Source organism: Serinus canaria, chromosome 9, assembly GCF_022539315.1.
Source record: "Serinus canaria isolate serCan28SL12 chromosome 9, serCan2020, whole genome shotgun sequence".
NCBI lineage: Eukaryota > Metazoa > Chordata > Aves > Passeriformes > Fringillidae > Serinus > Serinus canaria.
In genome coordinates, this window is record NC_066323.1 from 19,042,587 (window position 1) to 19,069,843 (window position 27,257).

At 46.1% G+C, this 27,257-nt stretch overlaps 1 protein-coding gene across 2 annotated transcripts; it reads left to right on the plus strand.

Annotated features, from left to right (window-relative positions):
* The first annotated feature begins 4,239 nt into the window (after nucleotides 1-4,239).
* MSL2 (MSL complex subunit 2) lies at nucleotides 4,240-26,061 on the plus strand. Of its 2 annotated transcripts, none has more exons than XM_050978175.1 (2): nucleotides 4,240-4,598; nucleotides 21,936-26,061. In XM_050978175.1, the coding sequence occupies exons 1-2, from the start codon at nucleotides 4,550-4,552 to the stop codon at nucleotides 23,531-23,533; spliced, it is 1,647 nt and encodes a 548-aa protein (XP_050834132.1). In that variant the 5' UTR covers nucleotides 4,240-4,549; the 3' UTR covers nucleotides 23,534-26,061. The 2 variants fall into 2 exon arrangements, with proteins under 2 accessions (XP_050834132.1, XP_030083160.2); XM_030227300.2 differs by lacking the exon at nucleotides 4,240-4,598 and adding an exon at nucleotides 9,417-10,144.
* The last annotated feature ends 1,196 nt before the right edge of the window (nucleotides 26,062-27,257 follow it).

Sequence of the window (27,257 nt, forward strand, 5' to 3'; positions counted from 1 at the left end):
CTGTAGGCCACCTCCGCCACCGACCACCAACAAACCACCGGCCAGTTCCAAGTAAGGCGAGGTGAGTATTGCCGTAAGTGTGCACATACCACACATGAAATGCACGAGCGTGGCCCTGTAGATACCACAAGTCTGAGGAATCTCCAAGAATGGAAATTCTTGGATTATATAGCATGTACAAGCTTTTGTACGATAATTCATTTTGAAAGGGCTCTCAGGCTCCAGTCCAGCGTCCTACTCAGAACAGACTCAGCACTGAATTCATACCATTTTGTCAGCTGGATCTTAAAAGTCTGCAAGGACAGAGGCTGGCACACCTTTCTCAGTCTGAGTTCCAGTGCTTGACTGGCTCCATGGGGAACTGATTCCCCCTAGCCCATTCTACTCAGTAGCAACCTGCCTTGTTTCGGTTTAGGACAGCTGCCTCTTGTCCTCTTCCTGTGCACTTCAGCCAGAAGGGGTTAGTGAGGTGACAGCCACAGGCTCTCCAGTACCAGAAAGAAGCTGCTAGGGATGTCCCCACTGTCCACTCCAGGATAACAAAGATAAAGCCCAGTTCCTCAGCCTCTCCTCCTGAGGCAAGTGCTCCAGCCCTTCACCATCATGCTGCCCCTCCTCACCATGATGTGCTAGCCTAGACACAGCTGTATAGCAAGAGATCCTGTCAGAAACCTCACCCAGGGTAAGACACCTGACATACACTGCTCTTCCCTCATCCACAGAACCTTCACTTTGTCACCAGAAGGCACAGAGGTTGGTCACACAATTTATTCCTGGTTAATCTATCACCTTCTCCATGTGACCACTAAAGGCAGCCAAGAACACTTGTGCCATGGCTTTCCTCCCAGACCAAACTGAAGGGGGTCACCTGACAGTCCCAGGCTTTTTGTAGATGGGAGTAACCCCAGGCTTTCCCCAGCCATCAGGGATCCCCCTGATCTCCGTGACCTTTCAAAGATAATGGTGGCATCACTGCAACACTTGCCAATTCTCTCCACCCACTTGGGTCATCCCGTCTGGTCTCCCAGAATGTGTCAAACTGTCTCAATAGCTGCTGACTCAAACACCCCCACTACTGGTGCCCTCTCCTTGAGCCCTGCCTGCAGACACAAAGGCCTGGGGAGATCTTGGCAGTGAAGATCACGACAAGAAAGGCACCAAGTACCTCAGCCCACACACTGCTGAGCAGGAGGCTGTTTCAGCCCCCAGCCAGAGTAGCAGCAGGATACCAGCTGCATTCCTGACCTATCTGTGAGATAGCTGCTCCTTGGCAGCAGCCAAACAGGCATTTCACCCTCCCCACTCAGGAAGTTTCTCCTGGTCACAAAACAGTTCAGGCAGAAATCAGACCACAGATATTTGAAGCAAAAGTCTTCACTATCCCCCTCAGGTGGGTTCAGCATCACTCAGGCTGCCTGCAATAGCCTCCTAATTAAAAATACACTCAAAAGAGCAACTCTGCAAGTTCAGAAATTAAAATAACCACTATTCAGAACATGGGTCACATGAAAAAGAGGTTGGGAATCTGCATTCTGGGAACAAAGGGTTTTCAAAAAGCCCCCATCCTGGAAGACAAGGGCATGGCAAGGGGAGCCAGCAGAGGCAAAAGGGCATTCTCTGGATAGCTGAAGTTCTGCCCAATAGAAGAGTAGAAGGAGAGACAGAATTGTCAAGAATTGCAGGTTACATGTTAAAAAACAGGGTGGAGAGGCCAAAAAATACTTTTAGGAGCAACTTGCTGGAAGTATGAAAACTAGTAAATTCTTTTTCAAATACTTGAGAAGGAAGCACACCAGAGATTCTGGCAATAAAACAAGCCAAGATTAAAAGGATGGTTCAGACTATCCAACAGAAAAAATAATTATTATTTTTGGTTTGTTTTATCTGAATCCAGTGCAAAGGAAGTTGAGAAGATTTCTGAGCTAAAAAGCCTGGGTTTTTCCTGGGTTTTTACTTGAATGTTTCCTGGGTACACTGAAGGCCCTGTTTCACCCCCAAAGAGTAGACGATTAGGTTATAGAACAAATCCTTCAGGACCAAACTGTTTTCACCTCAGTGTTATAAAGTCCTTCAGAGATAACCTGCTTAAATTTAAAGTCTCTTGCTAAAAACTTCTATGGCAGGTGGCTAGTGCAATGTCAGTTTTTAAGACAGGCATTAAGGGACCTCTGAAAACTTTAAACCTGTAAATCCACTATGAATTATGAAGCAAAATGCCAAAAAGTCATTTGGCATTTTGCTTCAAAATGCCAAAAATGCCACCAACCCAACCCACAAAACCCACTATTAGCAAACACATAAACAGGACATACTGGGGAGCAGTTGGCAGAGATTTTGTATAGAGTTTCCTGCCAGGCACATCTAGTGGCTTAATATAGTGAAGTCAAACATATAAAATGGAGATCCTGTTCATATAAAAACTCAGATTTCCAGAGGCCTTTGAGAATGTCCCTGATTAGGAGCTCTTGAAACTAAGTTGTCATTAGATTAAAAGGAATTCACCTCACAGAGCTCAGAGAGAAATGTAATTCAAGTGGATGCTACGATGCACTGGGGAAAACCAAACCCCAAGAATACATGTCTGTTCAAAAAAGTTCACAATACTGCAAAAACATCAGCTCCATTTTCAATAGTGGCCAAAGAGTCAAAAGGTCCTGGACACACCAACAGACAAGAAATCTACCTAGGAATACAAGATGAAAGGAGCTGCTAGTCTCTCAGTAGGTCTCCAAGACACAAATTGCTGGAAGACTATGCTAGGAAAACATCACTGTATGCTTACAGTATTATTACTGTTCCCTACATATTTGTCACTGCCTGCTTTTGGAAGCAGGATACTAGACTAGTTATGACAGTCATTCGAACAGTCCAATATTGTTAGAATTGTCAAGCTAGAGATTGTCACAAGGATGCATCAGAAACTGAAAATTCTCCAGGCAGTTTCTCAGTAAGTCCCCACAATGCAAATCAGTGAAAGAGAAGCAAGTATTTTGAGGCCAAATCCAGTTACAAGAGGACTTTAAACCATGAGAAAACAGTCTCCTGATACCCAATTTTTCCATATTCAGTCAAATAGTAATTTGTGCTTGGTTTTGGTAAACAAGAGTGGGGAATAAAACCCAGTTCAATTATCAATTTGTATTCCTGTAGGGAACCACCCAAGGTCCAAGTCAGCTGATCTGTTTAAATCAGAGGGGTAACTCAGGTGTGTAAGAGGCACATTCTTGTTGTATGTAGGGTAGGATAATCCCTAAACCCAAATTAAACTGGAGTATATGCAGAGTTGAACCAGTATTTCTGCATTAGCAGTTTGGCTCAGAATCAGCTCAACTATTTAGTGCTAATCCCAGATCATCTCTATTTGCTCTGGGCTGTTCCAAAGTGAGAGTCCTGTTCTGACAAAACTCCCACACTCCTGGAAACACAGGTTTAGACCAGACTCACAGCTCACATCAGAGATGAGCTGGGCACTCACCAAAGGAGCAAATCTCCTCCAAAACTGGATTTATAGATACTAAGGCCAGAAGTGACTGCTGTGATTACATCAGACATGCTGTACAATGTGAGATTGTCTCAGCAAGGTAGTCTATGAATTGCATATTTTAATCAGCTATCAAGTACTTGTATCGCATTGTTAAAAGGAGAACTTCATATTCTTTGCTTGATACAGTGAAATAATCAGTCTGTACTGGTTTCTCAAAAAAAGCCTGTCAGAACACCTCAGAGTGAAGATGAAGTGTTTGTCACGGGGTCACTACAAAGGACCTATTGAAAGATGTAGTTGTAGTCTTACAGCTTCAGAATAAAGAAAAGCACCATGGGGATTAACCATCTCTCTCTCATCACAGGCACAAGACTTCTCACTACAGAACACCAAAAACACTCTAGTCAAAAAAGAGGTGCACAGAGGACAGATGGATCTAAGAAGTCACCTTTAGGAGGTCACAGTAATACTTATTTGTCTGGATTGGGAACAAGGCAGTTAAGGAAACAAGTAAAGCCAGTGTTTTCCATCAGCTCTTCTGTCCCACTTACATGTAAGTCCCAAAAGACAAGGGTCAGAATATCCCTGCTTAAGTCATAGCAGTAAAACAAACCACTGAGCTAATTTTTTTTTGTTTTAATTTTGAATGAGGGGCTCCCTGTGTGAGTTTCTGTAATACTTCTCAACCTCACAGCTCAAAGGGCAGTAGGGAAGAGTACGATGCTCCTGGAAGCAAAAGTCAACAGCCAGCTCAATTATGCCAATTCATTCATGCAAATGCAGAACTTGCCCACACGCCCCTCCCAAACCTGAGCTGGCAAACAGGTGTAAGAGCTACAGCACCAGTAGAGTGGTATTGCACCTGGACTGACAGAGCGAGCAGAATCCTCCTGGCACATGGAAACCAACAAGAACCCCCAGCCTAAACAAGCAACAGCTGTCTTTGGATTTAAAACTCTATATCCAGAGAAGAACTTTAATTTCTTTGTTTAGCAACATCAGAAAAACATTAACAGCTTCAGTGAGGAGGTGGACTGCTGTGAGCTCCATCAATGCCCTCCTTCTATGCTTCTGACATGCATATTGGAAATCTGTGTTGTGACACTTTTGAAAGGTAAGCTAAACAGTTTTCATTAGCTGCAATATAAAGTTCACTCACATGGTTCATGTAAGTACAACTATAAGGCAAAAAGAAGTGAAAAAGGGATTTGATCTCACCTGACAGAACTTCAGAGTTGCACAGATGTACCTCTTAACTTCTGCTTATACAGTTTAATAACAACAGGAAGAATTTGATTACCAAAGATCTGATATGATATGCAAAATGCACGTACTTGATGCTGATTCAAATAGAACAATTATTAGGCCAGACATGCTCACACAGCTGGAGAAAAGCTATTGCAGCTACACCCACTAGCCTGGTTCAAATTGGGGAAGGGCTGAGAGAACTGAAAGAGAAAGCTGTACTGAACAATAAATGCTGGAGGAGATGCCCTGCAAATTCATCCTATGAAAATTCCAGTCAAATATATCCCCCAAATGAACTAAATGAATTGTGGGGGACTGGCTTGTGGAGAACAATAAGCAAACCCTTTAACAATAGTGAGATAGTGGGTGGGGTTTGTACTGAGATCTCAAGGACCTTAAAATTGTTGGGAAATATTTCTTCTCAGGTCCTTGGGAATCCAAACCACAAACAGATTCCTGTTTATTTGCTGGATGTTTCTGAAAGCAGTAGATAGTTAAAAAATACCAAAGAACACTAAACAAACAAAACTCTACACACAGTTACAAAGAACTGGTGGGTCTAACAGGCACTGCTATAAAACTGTAGAGCATTGAATATTCCAATGTCCAACGACAGATAAAAAATGTTCTGGCTTAGAACAAGGAATTCCTCCTACCAGTAAAGACACAAATTGTACTGCACTATTACAGGTCTCTAGAATGATAATGGAGATGCCTCTTTTTGTTTTGCTTCATTCCCTCAAAAAAAAAAAAAAAAAAAAAAAAAAAGCTGCTTGCAAAAAAAACAGACCCAAATAAAAAAAAGCAGAAATTGGCTTTATCATATGGGGAGGTGAACTTGAACAAAAGGGCCATTGCAACCACTCCTATAATCAATAAAAAAGGGGGTCCCTGGTGTTGTGGGTGTGAACCTCTCAAAACAAAACCAGTAATTCTCAGAGAGGGATGTTGGTAAGAGATTAGTAAGCAATTGGAATATGTTTCTAAAAAGTGTGGCCACTCTGGAGTAATGTAAAAAAATACTTTTGAACACTGAGGAGAAAATTTGTTATAGTGGTGAAGACTGTGGTTTGTTCATGAATATAAAAGGGAGGCAAAACCAATGGACTGGGAGTACCGGTATGCTCTGCTTTACCAGGATTCCAAAGGCATGTCATGGTTGGACACCCCCTGGAATATTTGGGAGTTACAAAACCAAAAGGACAATCCTATGAGACAAATTCAAGGCAAATGAAAAAGGCACAAACAAGGGAATTGGTGCAGCTGCTTGTAGTGCAGGAGCAGTCTCTGCAGCTGTGTCTCATTGGGATGATAACAAAGGTGAGCAGGTAGCCATGGGCCACTTAACAAAGGGCCACAGGCTTTGCAAAGCTGTGACAGCCATCCCGAGCTCCTCTGACTGCTTTCTGGCAAAAGTCAGTCTGTGTCTTTCTTAGAGGCTGTAGGGGGATGCTTCTTGTTCCTTTCTTCAGCAGTTACTGTGATTACCTGTTTGTTTTGTTAATTCATTAATGGCATCAGACCAGAAAACACTGTGTTGTTGGAATGGTTACAATCCCTCTGGTCTTAGCCTGCCTTTCCTTATGATACTCAAAATGCAGTGACACAGAAGGAAGCCTACATCAAGTCAAACAAGCAAGCAATTAGAAACAAGCTTGCCATTGGCAGCTTGCTGAGGGGAAAAAACCAAACTCCCTAACAAAACAACAACAAAACTCCACCATTTTATTTGCATCCAAGTGTTCAGAGGCAGTGTATGTGCTGACCTGTATTATTTTTCTACTCAGTTGATACCTTTCCCTTAAAGATGCAGTGCTGCAGTTATCAGACACTTCAGGATGCACCACTTCCACAGCAGAGCTACCTGAATGCCTCATGTTCTTTATTATGCATTTACAAAAGACTATTCACTGAGATCTAAATGTTTATTCTGTTCAAGTGCTGTAGGGAAGAAACAAAAACTATCACCCAAGGACCTGGGCCATTAACACAGGTATCTGTGTTTGGCAGAGTTAATAGGCAGTATTCTAACCTAATTTCAACAACGAGTCTAGTTTTTCCCAAAAACAGAACATTGATAGGAACTGGAAAATGAAATAACATTTCTATTCCACCCTTACTTTCCAGTGAAAGGGGATTTACTCAATGATTTATTGAGTGTTTCAGTGCTTGTTCAAAGTTAAGCACCTACCACTGGCCAGGGAGGGAGACTGGTCCCACAAGGCTGTTAGCATGAGGGAACAGCAAAGGGGACCACTGCAGGGGGAAAGGTGAGCCAGGGAGGTAAGAGCAAGGCAGGCAGGGCAGTGGTATCAACTACAAGAAGGAGTGCCATGGTACCTGAGTGAGGAGAGCAGAGCAGGGCCAGCAGCAGCAAGAAGGGTGAGCCCCTGAGGAGCAGCCATCTGCAGCAAGGAGCAGGTCCAAGACAGGGCAGCAGGGCAGACAAGGAGTCGGGGAGCAGCAAAAGGCCAGGTCTCACACTTGAAAGAAGCTCCTAAGGCACAGCAGAGATAGCTCAAGTGGAACTTTTCCCCACCTGGCTGTTTCTCAGCACCTGATGGGGGTCACACAGGTGCAGCACATCAGGGCTGAGCCAAGCCCTGGGGCAGGGAGCCTGCAGAGCTGGGGAGGGGCACTCAACCCTTCACAGTTACTGCCACCACCCCACTTGCCACAGTGGTTACAAACAGCTGAGGCCCTAACCCACCCTCCTGAGACAGCAGGACTCCTCCTGCAGGATAGTGATGCTGACAGACTGGAACAAACGATCAACAGAGGGAAGAAAAGTGGTATCTGCTGCTTGGACTGCACTATTAGAAATGAACTCAAGGGTCTGGATAGAAAAAAAGTGAAATTCATCAGATCAACCAGCAATAATGGGGAAAAGAAAAGCACTATGGCTTTCCCCTGGTCTAAAAGGTATGACTTAGTCAGTTTTGCTACTCTTGCAGTTGTATATACTATTATTACCATAACTTTAAAGAGTAATAATTCTTTGTAATTCTAGAGAGTTTATATTATCTGTCTTGCCAGAATTGCAATCGTTCTTAGGTGGAATCCAGAGCTACTCATTTAGCTCCATCAGTGAGTGACAGAATAGTGCAGGTTAATGCTGTGGATGGGGATATTGAGGTTTGGCCCTGGAATCCTACTGCTGTCAGCTGCTGAATCCCAGCCTGTGGATGATACCTCAAAGGAGTGTATCTCAGAAATTAGACAAGACTGGTAAAACTCTAGGTGTTGGGTGTCAAGTTCCTTGCCTAAGAGCCAGAGCAGCATGAGAGGGAGCTAGGAGGGGTTGAGAGTGTTTAGGACACAGTGTGTTCAGAGTTTGGCAGAGGATGTAATACAAGGAGGTGTGTATGAGAATGTGGACACGGTGGAAATTTTCTGGATGTTATTTCAGTTTGTTGGCTTGGTTCAGCACAGAAGGTGTTCCTGGCAGTAAGCTGAAGAGGGAATTGGGCATTTTACAAGCAATGTAACAGCAGGCTGATGCTGAAAATGAAGATGCTGTGCCTTGGAGTGAAGTCACGTTGGGGATTCAATGTGTGCAAGGAGTTATAGTCCAGAGATGGCTACTGAGTGTTTGCTGGGAGGCAGAAGGGCATTGTAGGTCTCTGTGGTAACATGGAGATGCACCCACACAGGGTGTACCTGGGCCGTGTGGGAACAGTGCCAAGTGGGGAATGAGCTGCTTGGTGAGGACCACAAGTGCTAAGTGAGTATTTGGAGTCAAGACCCAAATTCCTGTATTTTGTGTGTACACTCATTTTGTGTTGGGCTGGAAAGATTGGGGGATTGGGGGATTAATGAAGTGAACAAGGAACTAGAAGATACAGGTGGAACTCCTTGATTAATTTCACATGAGCAACTCTAAGTGAACAGAGAGAGCAATGCAGGAAAAAGAAGCTCTGCCAGGCAGTTCCCCAAAACACCAAACACAGAAGCAGGGAGAGGACTGCCCGATGGTGCTGGCAGTGTTGCAACACAGGATCTGGAAGTCTGTGGAATGGCCTTAGGGCATACGCACGAAATAAAACAAGTCCCCTCCATAAACGTCCTGCCTGTATCTTGGTCATACCTGCCCTTAGTCTGTGCATCCACTGCTGTGCTACACGTGGGGTCTCTAGCAGGAACACTTGTGACAGACTTCTGTCCACAGAGCCGAGTGTGGGAGACTGGCGATGTCCTGAGGGGTTTGTGCGCTCCGCAGCTCCCGCGCCACCTTTCCCAAGAGCTGCCAGGCCCCACAGATCCCCGGACTCGCTCCGTGCCGGCGGAGGGGGCCTGTGTATCAGCCGGCAGCCCGAGGTATTGCCAGGCCTGGCCGCAGGTTCCAGCACGGCCTGAGGGCAGAGGCGGGGCCGCTTCCTCAGCCTAAGCGGAGGCGCTCGCCATGACAGGGGCGGGACGCGGCGTCCGCGCCCGGCCGCCGTGAGGGGGAAAGCCGAGACACGGCGGGGCGGGGGCGCGCGGGGCGGCGCGTGAGCCGCTGGCGCGTGAGGCGGTGCGCGAGGCCGGGGCTCCGTGCCAAGCCCCGTACGCCGAGAGCTCGCGGGGCCCATGGCGGGCGCTGAGGCGGCGCGCGCCCCTCCCGACCTCCTGCGCGCGGCCCCCGCTGCCGGGTCGGGCGCCGCTAGAGGGCGCCGGCGACCCCCGCCCCGCTGCGGGCGCGCATGCGCGGCGCGGGCGGCGGCGATGGCCCCGCAGTGACGGCCGGATCTAACGGCGCCACCGCGGAGCGCGCGCGGCCCGCCCGGCCCTGCCCGCGCGCCCACCGGCCCCGCGCAGGAGGCGGCGCCGCCGCCGCGGTGATGCGGCCGCGGTGAACCCCGGGTGCCTCCGCCGCCCTCCCGCCGCATCGGGCAGCGCGGCCCCGCCGCCGCCCCGCGCCCGTTCGCGGATCCTGCCTGCGGCCGCCGCCATGCCGGGCCGCCGCTGAGGGAGGCGCCGACAGCAGCAGGGGCCCCGCGGCGGGGCGGGTATGGCCCGCAGGGACCTGCAGTAGCGCCGCCGCCGCTGCCGCCCGGGCCGAGCCGCCGCTCGGAGCGAGGCCTCCCCCGCGGGAGGCGGAGGAGGAGCCGGCGCGGCCCCCTCCGGCAGGGCCGCCGCGGCCTCCGCGCTGCCGCCGCCGCTGCCGCGCGGCTCCAGGTGGCCCCGGACCAAGGTGACACCCGGCCGGCCCCCGCCCCGGGGCCACCTGCCCCCGCGGCCCGCGCAGACCTTCTTCGCACCGCGCAGCCGGCGGCGAGCGAGCGGCGGCGATGAACCCGGTGAATGCCACTGCTCTCTACGTGTCCGCGAGCCGCCTGGTGCTCAACTACGACCCGGCGGACCCCCAGTCCTTTTCCGAGATTAACAAGCTCCTGCCCTACTTCAGGCAGTCCCTCTCCTGCTGCGTGTGCGGTGAGGATCTTTCTTTTGTTCCTGCACAATGAGCCTCCCCGGGGCTCCCGCACGGCCCTGGGCCCGCACCGGGGCTGCCTCGGCCTCGCCTCGCCCGGCCCGCTCCGGGGCAGCTCCCGGCAAAGTTTGCGGGGCCCGGAGTCCCCGGTGCCGCGGCCGCCGGGGGGGCGGCTCGGCGCTCGGGAGCGGCGGAGTGGGAACTGCCCGGGCTAAACCCGCCCCCGGCGCGGGGCAGCCGCGGACAGGGCCGGTCACAAGGGCAGGGAGGCGGCGGGGGCTGTGTCTCAGCAGCCGCGCACGCTGCCAAGGCGGTGGCGGCGCGGAGAGAGTGTTTGCCTCAGAATGCAGCGCTTTATTATGATCACTGCTTCACCGGGGGTACGGCAGTTGTCAGTGGTTATTGAAATACCCCAGTGTAGTGGAGTTAATCGCTTTAAAAAAGCGATGACTAAGAGCGAGTGTGGTAAAAGATACCCCAAACGATATACAGACCGTAGAGGCAGGGGAAGAGGAACTTCGTAATTTTTTTTTCCCCTCCTTGAAATGTAAACAATAAGTAATTCCGATTGGAAGCCAGGAAACAATAACTGATTTTGGGTTTTTTTGTCCCTGGTAGATAAATGTTCTGTAACGATAATTACCATAAAAAGCAAACAGGCTGGAAGTCTGCTGGGCTTTCCCCACTCCTGTTCCCCAGAAAAGAGCGTTCTGTGTGCTGTAGGCAAAGGCATTATCCGGAATTTCGGTGTTACAGGCTGGGGCATAGTGGGAAGGAATTGCATTCTGCTGTGTTTACGGAGTGGGGGCATGTGTCCGTTCCTGGGAGGAAGCTCTGGAATAAACTGTTAGGTTTCCTTGAACTTCCCTTTCTAGCCTTGGTCACTGTCGCTAGGGGGCTCTGACCTGTTAGACCTCTTGGTTGTTAAATTTTTTTAAATCTCCTTTTTTCCCTCTGGTAGTTTTAAGTCCTGCCCTGTTTGTGTTTGTATTTTCCTGACAGAGTGGTTTTATGTTCACTGTGTTTGTCGATACCGATGTGTGTGTTACACTGGATTTGAATTGAATTACCGGGGTTTAGAAAGTTAAATATTTTATTTATTTGCAGGATCAGGATTTAACTGTTGAGACGGCTAAAGTAGCGTTAGATGCTTCCTATCCTCTCTCTATTGGCTCCTCCCACTTAAAGTCTTTGAAAATAGAGATCTGTTTGCACTGGGAAAGAGGGAGCCCGTTCCCAGGATCTCTGCATCGTCATTTCCTGAAGTAATTTGTCTTAAGGATTTTTCCTCATGGAATCCCGATGGTAGAGATGATGCATCTCTGCTTTTTATTTCTTATCACCTTAGGCCCGATTGAGTCCAGCTCCATTTGTGCTTTCTTCCCATAAATTCCTCCTGCTTTTGGTCACTCACCAGACTGCTTTTGCCAGAAAGTATGCAAATACCGTTCTGATTTTATTAAATAAAGATATTTGCATTGCTGTGCTCTCTCCACTTTAAGCCTGGTCTTCTGAAATAGGTTCTTTGTTCTCCTTGCCTTGCCTTCTTCCCTTCTTGGCCTTTTGCAATCTTAGTTTTACACTCTGTTGAAATTGTCTCTCTTTAATTTGTCCCTGCCCAAATTCCTGAGCTTCCCCCCCTTCTTCAGCTTTTCTTGCTTGGTTTTTCTGTCACTCTCAGTTTTGTAAAGCAAACCAGGTTTTTAGTTTGTTTTCTTCTATTTCCTTGTGCCTCCATGGATATTCCTATTTTAAAACTACCTTTTGATAGTTCTGCTTTCTCTCTTGTCCCTTTATTTTCTTAGAATATTAGGGTTATTCCTTTGGTGTATATTTTTTTTTCTACTGTGTCCAGCTTCCAGATAACTGTAGCTGCTGTTTATTTGAAATATTTTGCTTACAGCTGATTAACCAGTCTTATCTGTGCCTCCTGGACTCCTGTTTGTGGTGTGTCAGTATCCAGGGGCCTCAGTAAATTCCACACTCTCTCTGAAGCCATGCAGTAAAACAGAGTTACTCAGGTGTCTGTCTAGGGTCTGAGGTGGCCATGGGGGAGTGGGCCTGCCCCACACAGAACTGCTAACTCTGGTGTTCCCAGTGTCACAAATCTACAGTTCAGACTGTAAAGGCCAGTCCATCTTTTTCTCATTTGCTTTTTGTGTTCCTTTTCTCTTAGTGCTAAGAGCTGTTCCACCTTTTACACCTTCTGAATATTTAAGGTCATTAAACCCTGTACAACCATCAAAGCCTTTTTAGCTTTGGTGTTTTAAAAGGTAAAAGTCTAATTACTGAAGTAAAAGCTACATTGAGAGATCATGACATTGAGCACTATGAGCACCCAGAACTCTGCCAGAATCCCAGAATATTCTGAGTTGGAAGGGACTCACAAGGGCCCTGGCATGTTGGTGAATGGCCCATGGAGGGACTGAACAGACAACCTTGGTGTTCTCAGCAGACTGCTCTGACCAGCTGAGTTAACGGTGCACTGTGGGTTTGGGTTTTTTGTTTTAATACTTGAAAGTTTTTCTGATGCTCACTTCTTGCTGCCCTGTTTGTCTCTTAGACCATGAGACCCAAATACCTGGCTCTAGGTCCATGGGCACGGAACATCTGGTGCTTTCCTTGCACAGATCTTGTAAAGATCTGAGTGCTTTGTTGGAGAAATGCTGCAGGAAGTATCAGTAGTGGTTAAAGTCTCAAGTGCTGGACTCCTAGGAATTCCCTTGGGAAGCTACTCCACAAATTAGTGCTCCTTATGTCATCAGCTTTTTCTCAGTGTGTAATCTCTCTTAGTGCATTCTGTAATGCTTTGTTGTGCTGTAGGTATTAATTCCATAGTCCAGATTGTCCCCTTAATTTTAGGGAACTGTTTTTAGGAGAAATGAGTGCTAGCTACATAAATCAGCTAACATTCCTGGGCTTCCACTGTGCTCCCAAAGTACAAGGCATAAGCCAGCTCATTTCCTTGTGATCCCATAGTCTTTTACACCAGCTCACATAGCAGGGGGTGGCAGAAGTTTTTGGACCCACATAATTATGAAGTTCTAATTAAAGCTCTGATTTCAGATTCAGATTGGCACACATGGAGTTGCAGCAGTAGAAAGCCAAAATGTAAATACAGTATGTCAGTGCAAGTCAGCTGAATCAGTTCTGGGAGGATTCAAGGTCTCCCTCTGCCTCATGATGGTTGATAAGGGTTCAGTTCTGTAGCTGGAACAGCCGTGTGTGTATTTCTAGGATTTCAGTGTGATCATGTGACAGTTTCCTGGACAGTGCTGTAGGTAATACATCATCCTTTTATAGGGATGTATAAGAGAATATTTCCTAGAGCTTTAAAACTTGAAAATAACTGCTCCCAAGTGTGCATTAGGCAGAAGGGCTGTGCCTTGTGTGTTTTAAGGATGTGAAATACAAGTTTCAGCCTCTGGAATAAAGTGTTTATTATAAAATTGCATGATAATACACATTTAGTTTAAAAATAGCATAGTAGAATTTATGCAACGAACTTCTATGTTTTTAAGGTGCTGTCTGTTGAGATAAACATCTTAGCAGTGCCATTCTCTGGCTCAGATACCATTCGGGTAACTGCAAATCATTGGTGTTTTCAACATTAAGAGCCTTCTCTGAAATTCCTGTAAGAGTTGAAATGCTTGTAAGAGATAGGATTGCCAGTCAGAGCAGCTTAGCTTTTTATCCATAGAAATCTTCATTATGGAATCTCTGAGAGATATTTCAAAGGTGTGTGAAAGATGGTTATTGCTGTTTGAGAGAGTTCTTGGAAGTTGGCAGGGCTGCAGGACGTTTTATGCTTGGGCAGGAACCCATCTGGTGCTGGGAAATACAGGATGAGAATACAGTTCTTGTCTTAAACATCCTGTAATCCGAGTAAAGGGATGTGAGACAACATGTGGCTTTAGGGAGATTAGGGGGGAGGAACAAAGAAACCCATGGCAGCAGGGCCTGGTACCTCACAGAGCCCCATCCGGTGCTCTGAGGCAGCCCTTGATGATTTTATCCAGGGGGTTTAAGGCTCAGTGCTGCAATTGCATTGTGGAAGCAACTCCCAAGCATGGACAATGGCATGGATTGCCTAAAAAGTAAAATACAAACTGTTAACTTTTGTTTTTCTAGATAAAGATTAGTGTAAGGATGTTCTTTGCCTCCTGCTCTTGTGTAAAAGCAATAGGCTGGTTTGAGAGTTTTATACTGCCAAAGTTGAGTGTATAATATAATTATATATTATAATCAATTACACTTGGCACTAGATCTGAAATGTCTCCATAGTTGGTGGGATACATTTGTGTAAAATTTTCCACTTTGTGCCATTCTTCCCATGTGAAGGCTTCTCCTCCTCTTCCTCTCCTCTCTCTGAGGTAATTCTCCTTTGCTTCTGCAGTTCTTGTGTCCCCCAGTGCCCTTCCCTGGTCAGCAGCTCTTGGGGTGTGGTTCCAGGTCCCAGGCAGAGCTCTGGGCTGTGGGCTGCACTCTGTCCCTGGGAATTGGGCCTGGACAGTTGGACTGAACTTCCCTCAAAGGGGAGATACTTGAGTGAGACCTAAACAGATGGAAACTTCCTGGAAAATTCAGTTTCCTGTCACAGACATGGAATAAGGGAGATGAAACAAATTCCCATTCTAATAAAACTTAATTATATGGATGATACTGGAGTTTCCATTTGGGATGTGAGCCATGGCTAAGTTGAGCTTGGGTAACAGAGTGTTAGAGTGAAAAAAACATGAGTTTTTAAAGTTTTGTGATGGAAAAGTTTAGCTTAGGATTTCTTCCTTGTCCATTCTTCCTAGTTTGAGGAGAGTGAAGGCTGATTCATGACCTGTGCTGCCAGATCAGAGCTGCCTTTTATGTTTGAAAATTGGTCTGGTTCTGTGGTATTTTTAGGTATTTTCTCCATTGACATTTTCTTCATTCCTCTGTTTTCAGTTATGAGAAATACTGTAAACAAAACTACTGGTAGTTTTTAAAAGTTTGTGATTTTCCCCTTTAAAATGGTCATGAATGGTTGCCAAAACACTTCTGAATTTGTGGAGAATGTGAAAAATAATCAGCATCTCTGAAATAACCATCAGAGAGCATGGACTAGAGGACTAAGTAGCTATCAAATACCTTCTGCTGCAGGTACTCTGTTTGTGCCTGGTCTGAGGAACAGTTGTCTGTAAAATGTCCAATCACACATCTCTGTATGCACCAATTTTTACTCAAGAACATGTTGGGTGATTGATTTCCTCTTAAAATCTCCCTACTCAACTTCGTTTCCCTTTCCTGTTTTCAAACCCTGTGTGTGACTCCTGGGAGAACTGCTTTGTCAAGGTTGTCTGCATTGTACTGCAGAAGTTCTGATAACAGAAAGTTCTGCCAGTAGAATTTAAATTTGTTTCTAAACTAAAAATACTTTTCTGCCTTGGAGGAAAATTGAGTAGGAAGAGAAGTATCTGTGGTCCCCTCAGTGGCAGCTGGGTGCCAGTGACTTCCTAAGAGAGTTGCAGTGCTGTCTTTGCTGGGATTGGAGAGGAGTGCTCGTGTTTGAGGAGCTGGGAGGTGATGGATGGCCTTGGTGGTGCCTGAGGATATTGATTAAAGCTATTGTGTTCCCGAGTGTTTAGAGAGGAGTTAATGTGTTGCCAGGAGGCATCTTTATTGGGATGGCTGAGCTCTGCCGGCCCTGGGCGGGGAGCACTCCAGCACACCTTCCTCTGCCTCTGTTTGCTTTGCTACCTAAGATTTACAGTCATGCCTCTCAGTATGGACTGAGCGTTCCTAGATGTCGTGTTGGAGCCTTTAGTAAGGCCAGAAAACATTCCCTGGGGCTGGGCAATGACTTGGGAAGTGATGGCAGTACAGCCTTTGCTGAGCACGGTGCTTTGCAGGGAGCACAGATTTCCCACTCTCCTGGAGGAATTGCAGTGATGTCATTCGGTATTCCGGGTCTCCTGAGCCTGCCCACGGCTGGCTCCCTCTGCACTGTGCCCTTGGAGAGCACACTTCACTCTGAGAGTCTGATGTTCCAGCATTTTTGTTTGGTGTGGAAAAATTGTTTTCATTACTTTTTGTTTCCTCTGGGAATGTGATGAACTTGATCTATAACTTCCAAGGCAAGTTCTAACTCTTGTGAGTGTTTCTGCAGCTTAGAAACATGTTCTTATTTTATACCCATAGGAGAAATGTTAACTTTCATATTTGAAACGTCTCAAAATACAGCAATCTTGGCTTTTGGAAAACATCATTATGTGAAAATTTTACACTGCAGGGTGAAAAAGATTAATTTATCCATCTTCTTTAACGCCTCAAAGTTTGAACTTTATCACCTAGTTTGTTAAAAATACATTTAGAATTTTTCCAGAGATTTTGTAAACACAAAGACTTTCAAACAGAACTATAACTTTGACATAGGACTTAGTAAAAATGTTCTGTTGTTTCTTATGTGGGGGATGGACTCAAGGCAGTCAGTCCCTTCTGCAATTTTGTAATGCAAAATTCCCTTGAACTTTAGCTAAATAGGTTGACTGTATTTCTCCAAATATGAAGAAAAATAGTCTAACTGTCTTCTGATCATGGTTAATTTGGGTTCCCATGGTGTTCAGGCAAAAACAGTGCAGTTTTTATTTTGTCAGAGAGTTACACAAACATTAATTCATTAGTCACAACTGTCTCTATACGAGGGTAATAATGTCTTTAGCAATTTTTTCATAGTTGTGTGTTCATAGAGGATGTGCAGAAATATTCAGTAGCCAGCAAAATAAATAAAATAAAATGATAAAATTTTGAAATAAGTATTTTTAGTTGATTTGGTGGGGTTTTTTAAGTGCTTTTTTTTGTGTCCCCCACATTTCCATTACACCCAGCAGGGAATTCAGAAGTGTTTGTGGATGTCTTGGTCAAATTCTGGTGGTGTGGTTGGGGTGATCTAAGGGCAGGGTGGTGTTTGCAGGAAGAAATAATTTCTCCTAGTTCACTGGGAAACTCTCATTGATTCTCAGAGTTCTGCGCTGGGAGTCTTGGGGAACATTTTTTTTTTCTACTTTTTGGCTGAATTGAACAATTTCTCTGTACGGAACCTTGTGTCAAAGCCCATGGAAGGATCACACATCCGTAGTGCTGGTGTTGTGAACTGCCCTTAGCTCCACACCGTGTTCTCCAGCTGTGGGTTCAAAATATTGCAAAGATGTGGTTGTGTCTCAGCTAAGAGCATGGTGCTCTGCTCGTTTTGGGAGTGTGCTTTGGGAATGCTGTGCAGTGGGTGGGACACCTGGGGGACAGGGGATCCAGCAGGTTCACTGAGAGGAGCTGCCCAACATTTTACTACCTGAGACAGCTGCTAGGGCAGGGGTGGGACAGACATCAGTCTGGGGAATCTGGCTCCTGACTTTGGTGCAGTTTTGGTGAAATGTATCAAATCCAACGTGGTCCAGCCCACCCTGAGTGTAGGTCTGGAAGTGGGGGGTGTTAGGGCTTGGGGTCTGTGAGACCTTTCTCTGCTGTCATGTCCATGCACTAATCTCTGTGAGTCAGAATGTATTCAGTTTTCTTGTTTTCTAGGAAGTACCCAGATCTCCCACCCCTCTAAAACAGATCCCACACATTTGTTGTATTCCTCTGCAGATGGCTGACAGACTTTTTGCTGCTCATCATATGCCTGCCTGTCTGTCGTCAGATAGTTTTGCAAATAGAGCTTTTTGGGGGTTTATCCAACTCGGGAAACACTGCTTTTGTGAGGGTATTTTCTGTTGTGTTTTGCCTTTAAGCCTCATTGAGCTGGTGCTCATTCTTCAGTGGGCTCCAGCTGATCATTTCTTGGGTGAGAAGATGCTGTGTGGAGTGGGAGGGAGCAGTTCAGGGGAGGTGGTGGGGAGAGCAGGGCTTTTCCTTCCCATAGTGCTGCAGGTAGAGGGGTGGCTGAGCACAAACCCCTGAGCAGTGTTGTCACAGTCTGTGAGATCCAGCTCCTGTCCTTCAGGAGCTCCTGAGCTCTGAAGCTTGGATAAGCTGTTGGAGCTTTCTGGCTGTTGCTAATTATTTTAGTAGAAACGATCAGATGATGTTTAATCCCAAAATGAAAAGGCTGACAGTATAGCAGTGCAACTGTCAAAGCTCCAGCTGTGGATGTGACTTTGGGGTCCTTGGCAAGTAGAAGTCTGTGTGTGAAACCTCAGATGGGTAGAGCTTCCTGTTCCTCAGAGCTTGGTAGAGGCTCAGCATTTCTGGTTCTGTAGTCGTGGTTTAAAAATAAGCTGGTGCTCCCTGTGCTGTTTGATGGGCACAGATTGGTGGGTGAGCTGCCCTCTCTTCCTGTGTCCCATGGCTGCCCCAGGTGCTGGCTGAGCACCAGAGCACTTCTGGTGATCCCAGTGCAGCCAGGATGAACCCCAGGGATACATTTGTATTTGTAAAAACAAGTTGACTTATATTTTTCTATTTTACTTCATGAAATAAAGATTTAATAATGAAATAATTCTTAAGACTTTGGGTAGTTGGAAAATCCAAGATAGTTTTCAGTGATTAATGTTCCAGTAGTATTTCCAAGGACCCTAAATTAGATATTTGTGTTTAGCCTTTCCTGCCTTTGCTGAAGATAGTTGAGAATAGCTGGAGGTACCTGTTCAAGCCATTCTTCCCAGTGAATTACATCCATTGGGAGCATATTTGCTGGGTACAGACACCTAACAATTGTTTTGATTCCCAATTCTTCTCCTCCCTTTGGTCTTGGAGACACAATTGCAGATGCTTCCCCTTGTCCCTGCAGCTGTGAAATAATGCTCATTAAGGACCACAGCAGGAAGTATTCTGTGTGGTTTAAGTGACCTCCCTCCATCTCCTGGGACAGCCTTTCCAGATCAGCTGGGATGTTGGGTAAATAATATATTAAAAGTTTTTCCTCTGTATATGCTCCTCATTAATTTTAAGTGCTGATATTAACAAATGTATTTAGTCAACCTTTCTGAAATCAGGATAGTTAAGAGCTGATGGAAGGAAAGTCTTGTATTGGAGGTTTTGTAAGAACACAGTTTTGCTTTTGGTGTATTGATAAACCCCTTAGAAAAGAGAGTGAGTAAGGACAGAGCAGGGTTCAGTAACACCAAGCTACACAGGGCTGTGAAACTGAGGGTCTGCAGTGAGTAATTGTGGAAGGGTCTAATGCAGGTGAGTGGCTGCACAATAAAATGAAAAATTACATTTAGCTTAGAGAAATAAATTATAAGCATGGAAAAATATTAGCTTCAGGGCCCACCATGTTTATATCTTGGAGATCTGTATAATTTTTTAAATCTCTAGAGAGGGGCAGCACTGATGGCCACCAGGCAAAAGTGAGATCTTGGCCTTGCAAAACCCTGAGGTTCCAAAAAGGCTCAGGTGCTGTTTGTGGGACAGTACTGCTGACTTAGTGCCCCTCCCTGAGTATTACAAGTAATGAAACACAGTTTTATGGGACATTAGCATCTCATGGTTGACATTTTTTTTAAACTTGTCAGTATTAAGACTGAGGAGAGTGATAATGCCACAGAATCCATACAAGAGAGAAACTTTGAAGAATGAATATTCAATGAGATATGAGTTGAAACAGAAAATATTCCCACAGCTCAGGCATTCCTAATGTCTCTCCAATGTAGGTTGCCTGGCATTTACTGGGAGTAGAACTTGCTCTGTTCTTCCTGGCAGTGAGAGCATGTGAAGTGTTTTGTCTTGTCAGTCCGTCTGGTTTTCCCCTCAAAGCCTCCAGAAATTTAAATTTTCCTGTATCCTCTTTTAGCATTTGTACTTATTCAGGAGTTTCAGCCAAATTTATTTTGGGAGAAATAAAACACACTTTTTTAAAAATCTAATTAAAAGTTAAGGCTGTATCTTGTTATTTGGTGCCATTTCTGAAGTATTTTAGTTCTGTAAAGCATCATAACTTATTGTCCTAAGGAGCCAAGAGAGGCTATTGGTGGATGAGGAGTGCACCTAGCTGCTTTGTGTCATTAATTAATTGTGAATTAATTAATGCTGGTGGCTTTTGGCCCTGAGAGCACTGTAGTTCCAAGGATCTGAAGTGTCTGCACCGGTCCAGGGCACAGCTCCTGCTGGTCCTGTTGGACTCAGGATTCAGGGGGCTGGACCATTGTTGGGGAACTCTCTGCTGAAGGACAGAACTTCTTTGAGGAGCTGGTGGGAGTTAAAGTTTTGATGGGAATTAAAGTTTTGGTTTTGTTCTCTTCAGGGAACTTTTCTCCTGAAATCAAGTTCCGTCTTAGGACCACAATGGCCACCTCTGCCTGTGTTGTGTCATTGTGTCATTTCAAGGGAACTTGGGAAAAAACCCAATAATTTCCCCTGCAGGTTGGACTGTGGACACTTCATGTTTCATCTGGTGGCTTTAAACCTTCCCAGCTTGATGTGATGAGTGTTTTGTCTTTTCCTGGTGGGGTCTTGTCACACTGTCACACAGGGCAGGGCTCATTCTGTGCCACCTGCCAGCTTGCTGAACAACTGGATTTCTCTCCATTTATTAAAAATTACTGTGTAATGCCAACCTGAGCACTGACTACTGTGATTTGTTGCTCAAAACCCAGTTTACATCAAGCCACACCCACTGAATGATGGCTCAGGTGTTTGGCTGGGAGCAGCCCCTTCCCAAAGAGGGATCAGGGAATTGAGCAATGAGAGAAAATATCTTTGATATTTTGGGGGTTTTATCCATCTGATTTGATACATGCACTTTGCTTCCTCTTCCCAAGTTGTTTTAATTTTATTCACTTGTTGCAGCAGATTGTTTTCACTTTGGAAAAGCTGGGTGGGAATTCCCTGATGGCTGTAACTCATCCAGCAGAGGCTCCTTATTAGAGAAAGGTCTGATCAAAGCTGAGAATGTGCTGCTGGGAGGGGAGGGAGGCCTGTTGCTGGGGATGACTATAGATACTCTGCAATTTAATTTAGGAGATGGAATATCTTTCTGGCCTAGAGCTGCCTGGAAATAGCAAAGCAATACTGTCACTTTCTGGATATAGGAACTAGTTGGATTGTTTCTATACAGAATTTGGTTTCACTTGTTCTTTCATATTTTATCCTTAGGTAATATTTGAGTTGTTCTTAAGGAAAACCAAAACCATTCTTCCAGGTTTTTACAGTTTTGGGGATCTGCAGACAAAACTTCCAGACTGTCAGTGCTGGAGGTCTGAAACTTTCTGGGCTGTCAGGGGTGTGTTGGTTCCTTTAGTAGCTGATTTGTATTAGCTTTTATTCTAAACAGTAAAATACTGAAAAAAAAATTTCTTTATTCTGATAGCTTCACTAAATGCTAAATGAAAAATAACACAAAATCTGCTGTGTCTTCTTCCCTTTGGGGGTGGATATTTCATAATTTTTACATTCCTTTCGGAGTTTTCCCTCTCTCTGCTCTGTTCCATTTGTTTTTACTAATTCCATTAAAATCTTTGCAGTAAGTTATCATGGTAGTTTATTACTTTTGGTAAATCCATAGAAATCTTGTGTGTTCTGTAAGTTTCTGTGAACAAAGCTGAAGGGGAGAAGGCAATCAGTATTGTTGTAGTTGAGAATGTTTCTAAAGGATGCAGCACACAACAAGTTGTGGTGTGATGGTTTTCTTCTAATTTTATCTAATGTTTTAAAACCAGGTTGGCAGCTGTGAGAATTTGTACCAGTGGTTCTTTGGATGGGATGTTTTCTTGTGAATAACTCAACTTTTTGAGTAACTTTTTTTGATAGTACAAAAAAATTCATCCAATAATGTCCCGGAAACCTGCCTTAAGTCCATTGTAATCTTCCTCTTCCTTTTTCTCATAGGAAATTTGCTACAAGACCCTATTGCTCCTACTAACTCCAATTGTCAGCATTATGTCTGCAAAACGTGTAAAGGCAAGAAGATGATGATGAAGCCCTCGTGTAGCTGGTGCAAGGACTACGAGCAGTTTGAGGAGAACAAGCAGCTGAGCATCCTGGTGAACTGCTACAAGAAGCTGTGCGAGTACATCACGCAGACGCCGCTGGCCCGGGACATCATCCAGGCCGTGGATTGCTCTGCAGACCTGCTGGCTCTGCTCAAGGATGGGGCACCACTCCACGAGGAGACCGAGAAGTCCTCGGATGCAGCCCTGGCTCTGTGTCTGACGCATTCCCCGGTCCCTTCCACCTCGGAGCTGGCGACGGACGCACCGGGGGGGTTCACGGCGCTGCCTGAGAGCACCCCCAGTCTGGACCTGCGGGGCTCTGTCATCAACGGGCTGCCCCCCTGCAACGGGCTGTCGGTGGAGAAGCTGGGCGTGAGCATCCCCTCTCCCGAGCACGCCAGCGCCATCGATGTGTGCAGCACCGGGGATTACATCAAAACGGAGGACATCCCCGGCGGCCTGCAGCCTGTGTGTGACACCGTGGCCACCAGCGACCTGTGCCCCGCGGGTATCGACATCTGTGGCTTCAGTGAGGACATCAAGCCGGGTGGGTCGCTGCTGCTCAGCGTCGAGGAGGTGCTGCGCAGCCTGGAGACCGTGTCCAGCGGCGAGGTGTGCGACTCCAACCTGCAGCCCACCTTGGAGGCAAACATGGCCAACGGCCCCTTCCTGCAGCTCTCCCCCCCTCCCCTCAGCCATAACATTTTCATGTCCACAGATGCTTCTCCTCACGGGCTTTCCTGCACGGCGGCCACGCCCAAGGTGGTGAAGCTGAACAGGAAGCGCTCTCGCTCCGAGAGCGACAGTGAGAAGGTTCAGCCTCTGCCCATCTCCAGCATCATTTGCGGCCCGACGCTGGGAGCATCAGCTCCCGTGACAGTCAAACAGGAAAATAAAATGTCTTTGCAGCCTATTGCGACTGTACCTAATGGAGGAACTACTCCCAAAATCAGTAAAACTGTGCTCCTGTCTAACAAAAGCGTGAAAAAGAACTTAGAACATGCCCCTAAGAAATCCCACCCGAAAGCCAAACCAGGGGTGCTGAAAACAAAAGACAAGGCAAAGGAGAAAATTCCCAGCAGTAACGTTATGCCAGGAAGCCCAACAAAAACTGTGTATAAAAAGCCACAAGAAAAGAAAGGGTGTAAATGTGGTCGTGCCACCCAAAATCCAAGTGTTCTTACATGCCGTGGCCAACGCTGCCCTTGCTACTCTAACCGCAAAGCCTGCCTTGACTGCATATGCCGTGGCTGCCAAAACTCCTACATGGCTAACGGGGAGAAGAAGCTGGAGGCCTTTGCAGTGCCAGAAAAGGCCTTGGAGCAGACTCGGCTTACTTTGGGCATTAATGTGACAAGCATTGCCGTGCGCAATGCCAGCACAAGCACCAGTGTAATCAATGTGACAGGGTCACCAGTAACGACGTTTTTAGCTGCCAGTACACACGATGAGAAAAGTTTGGATGAAGCTATAGACATGAGATATGACTGTTAAACCTTTCTTTCTTTTCCCTGCCATCCGTAGGGGAACTGCTACAGGTTTAAGGCAGCTATGGTTCTGTTTAACTTGCTGGAGCTCCTGCGTTTAGATCACTTGTATCAAGTGTTTTTCATTGCTATGTTCTGTGTATTAGTGTCTGGGAAATAGTTGCAGATAATGGAGGAGTTACCCTAAAACTGTTTTTAGTTCTTACAGCACCTCATAGTTTGAGATGGATTGCTGATGTAAATGATTTTATCACAAGATCTTTTGACAAGGAATATACTGACCTCATTGTACTTGCTCATGCTTTGTGCTCAGTCAAAGCTTCAGCTTCAGTGTAGCATCCAGATAGTGCATCTCAACTGTGCTAGATGATGGTGTAGAGAAATAATTATTTGATGGGTTACAGTCACCATGAGCAGGAAATGACCTGACATTCCTGTGGGAAAGGCAGCACTGAGCTGGGGGATACACTCCGGAAAGGGTAGGTAGTGGTAATTATGAGAATTGGTTGTGCCCTCTACTGTACATTGTACAGTTAAAAAAGATTAATAAATACACTGAGCTGGCAGGCCAAAAGGCATCTCAGGCTGCAGGCAAGGCTCAGGAGGGTCAGGTGGATGCAAAGGTCAAGCTCCAGCTTGGATACCCTGTCGTGGTAATGACATCATCATCATCCTTGGGGTTTGTCTTCCTGACACTTCACAGGTCACGTCCCTGCTCAGTTGCCCCTCTGTGCCAGCCCCCTGTGTGTGACAAGTCACTGAGGGGCTGCGCTGGGGCAGAACATCACTGGTAGACTTCGAAGGCTCAAGTTCTGTTAGCACCATCCTCTCCCTTTCCGGAGTTCCTGCTGTTTTACTGCTATTGCTTCTAGGGAAGAGAAGGGGTTTTGTGGGTTACAGGAAGTCCTTGGCTGATTTTCCCCTCTCTGGTGCTGATCAGTGCCCAGGGCTACAGGGAGATGCTGCAGCACTTCTCACCACTGGGGGGGTTGTTTGATCAGGTTTGTAACAGAGCTGGGACCCCTCCCACGGAGGGGAGTTCCCGGCTGACAGGCACCTCCCAGCCAGGGCACAGGATCGAGGGCTATCAAAGGTCAAATTTTTGGGGTGTTTGCTAAACAGAATAAGCTATCTATAACTCACTCCACCCTGAACCTGTCTCACTTTTTGCTAAAATATTGAAAGCAGCTTTTGAAGGTCATTGCTTTTCAACCTGGGCCAAAAGTCTCGAAAATAGAAAAATAACACAAAGTTGTTGAGCTTATCTGGAAAAGTGTTATGAAAAAATTCCTCTTAGGAATTCAGCTTTGTGCAAAAATGGTTGATTTTAGCTCAATCCCTAAATAAGAGTGCAGGCACAAGATTCAGTTGTGCCTTCTTGGCTTCATTGGAAGCCTAAAACGTTGAGATTGCTTTGTGAAAGTAGAAATTCTCCTCTTGGAATGATAGAGCACAACGAAAACATGGGCTGACTCAAACACAAACATTACTGTCTGATTTTGAAGGCCATTCCTGTTTCAGCAGCATGTTAAATAGTGTGTGGATTTTTTAGTTCCTTTCCTGCTTCTATCTCCCCTTTTCCTCAGGCACAGCCCCCGCAGTGCTTTCTGGCCCGGTGCTGGGTGTGCTTTGATTTGGCACAAAGCACGTACAATGACGGTTCCTCACCAAGAAATGAGCAAAACCCTTTGGACACAAATGGCACCTCCTTTTGTTTTGTAGTGTACCATGGTGTCATTTTCTGTGAATGTGGTCAGAGCTTTTTGTTGGTTTTGGTTTGTTTCTCCCCCCGTCTTTTTTGTGGGGTGGGCAGGGTGGGGGGTTAAAGCCATAGGAAGAAAAATGTGATGTACGTGTCCAGTCTGTACTTTTTTGTTTTTGTTTTGCAAGAAGAGTTGAAAAATATTTTTGATAATGAGTAAATGGTGGAAAATGCTTCTTAGTATTCTTGTCTTTATTTGCCAACCCAAGTACCTAAGATCTGTGTTTTTTAGCCCTCATGAGATTTAACGATGTCCTATTAAAATGTATTTAGTTAAACTTGTATGTGATTTTTGTGTTGACCCAGAGGGATCCTACCAGTCTCTAATTTGGTGGTTTGATCGTGACCTACTAATGTAAATCTGTTTATTAGTCCACTACGTGTAAGCAAAGTAGCGACCCGGAGTCTGAGAGTGGCTGCACAGCACGGGTTGTGTCGGAATGCTTTTGCAGAGCTGTTCAGTTTTGCCAAGATTGTTGATGGTACATTTTTAGGACTTTCATTAAATTAAATACAAAGTACCTTTGCTCCAGAAATGTGGGAGTATTTGGAATCTTTACTATCTCACTGCTGCATTCAATGTGGTACCAAAAGTTGGAGAACTTAGGTCAAGAGTGTTTCGGAGCGTCGACAGGAGAGCCCTGATGGTTAATGTAAAACTGCAAATGGTAGATTCAGGTTGTTTCTAAAAACATTTCCTTTTATGCTGCCACATTCTTGAAATGTATATTAAAATTCAAATGGATTTAATAAATGTTAGTTTTCTAATTCTATTTGGCAACTGCTGAAGGCATCAGTGTGGCATATGTTGAACTCACTGTCTAAATACTACTTAGTGTGTTGATGATTAATTCTCTAATTGTTTAAATTAGGGTTGGCTTGGTTTGGTTTCCTTGCCCTCCTGGCTAGTTGTTTGTGAGCTGAGCAATGGAAAGGATCGTCTTGGTGCTGACAGGAATTCCAGCAGCTCCAGTTGGGAAAGCATTCCTTCCACAGCAGCTTCCTGGTTTGGGGTCTTCCTGCCTTGGCTTGGGCAGAGAGCAGGATGAGAAGCAGTCCAGCAGTCCAGCACAGCCCAAGAGGGACTTGACCCTGCTGCTCATCCCGAGGAGCTGGAGAGTCACTGGTGGGTGCAGCTCAGTGATTATTGAGCTCCAGCCTGGCCCCAGCTGGGCTGTCCGGAATTCCCGGTGTTCCTCCTGCAGAGTTCTGGATCTGGGGAGCTGCTCTCAGCATTAGCACAGAGGGAGCTGCTTGGGCATTCCTTATAGAGGAAGTGTGTGATATTCCAGTATTCTTCACAATCCCCTTGAAGGCAGGGATTAACTGTCAAACTTTATTAAAACCCTGTAATTTGTAGAGCAGAGTCAAAAAGAAAAAGCAGTTTTTGGTGACACATAGTGGTACAAAATCCAGTGCTTCTGACCATCCAGATCTGAACATAATTCTGAACAAGGAGGAGAAACCTTCTGTGCTTCCATGTGGATTGGAAAGGCTCTTCCCAGGTAGACACACAAGTCAGTGTGGCCATTGGTGATAGGCCTGGTGAGGGCAGGGTGGAGCTCTCAAAGGTTGGATTTGGTGATCATGGGGGTCTTTTCCAACTTTAACAATCCTACAATGAACCAGGGTCTGGGATTAAATTCCAGAGAAGAGGGGACAGGGAGACAAAACATTACCCGCTGGATGTGTTACCTTGTGGCTCTCCCAGCAGGAGCTGTTCTCCCTCCCTGGCTTGTCTGACCACAGTGCAGAGCCAGGGGCACTGGGGCACAGCAGCCTCTCCTGCAGATGTTCTTCCCTTGCATGGGAGCTGAAAACATTCCCAGGGAACAGCTGCCCTTGGTGCCTTCAGCACAGCCTGGGACTGCCCCTGCCAGCCCCAGCATTCAGTGGTGTCAGAAGAACCTGCAGAGTTACAGAGAAACAAACCCGAAAAGCCTGTTTGCCAAGGCAGGTACTTCTGGCA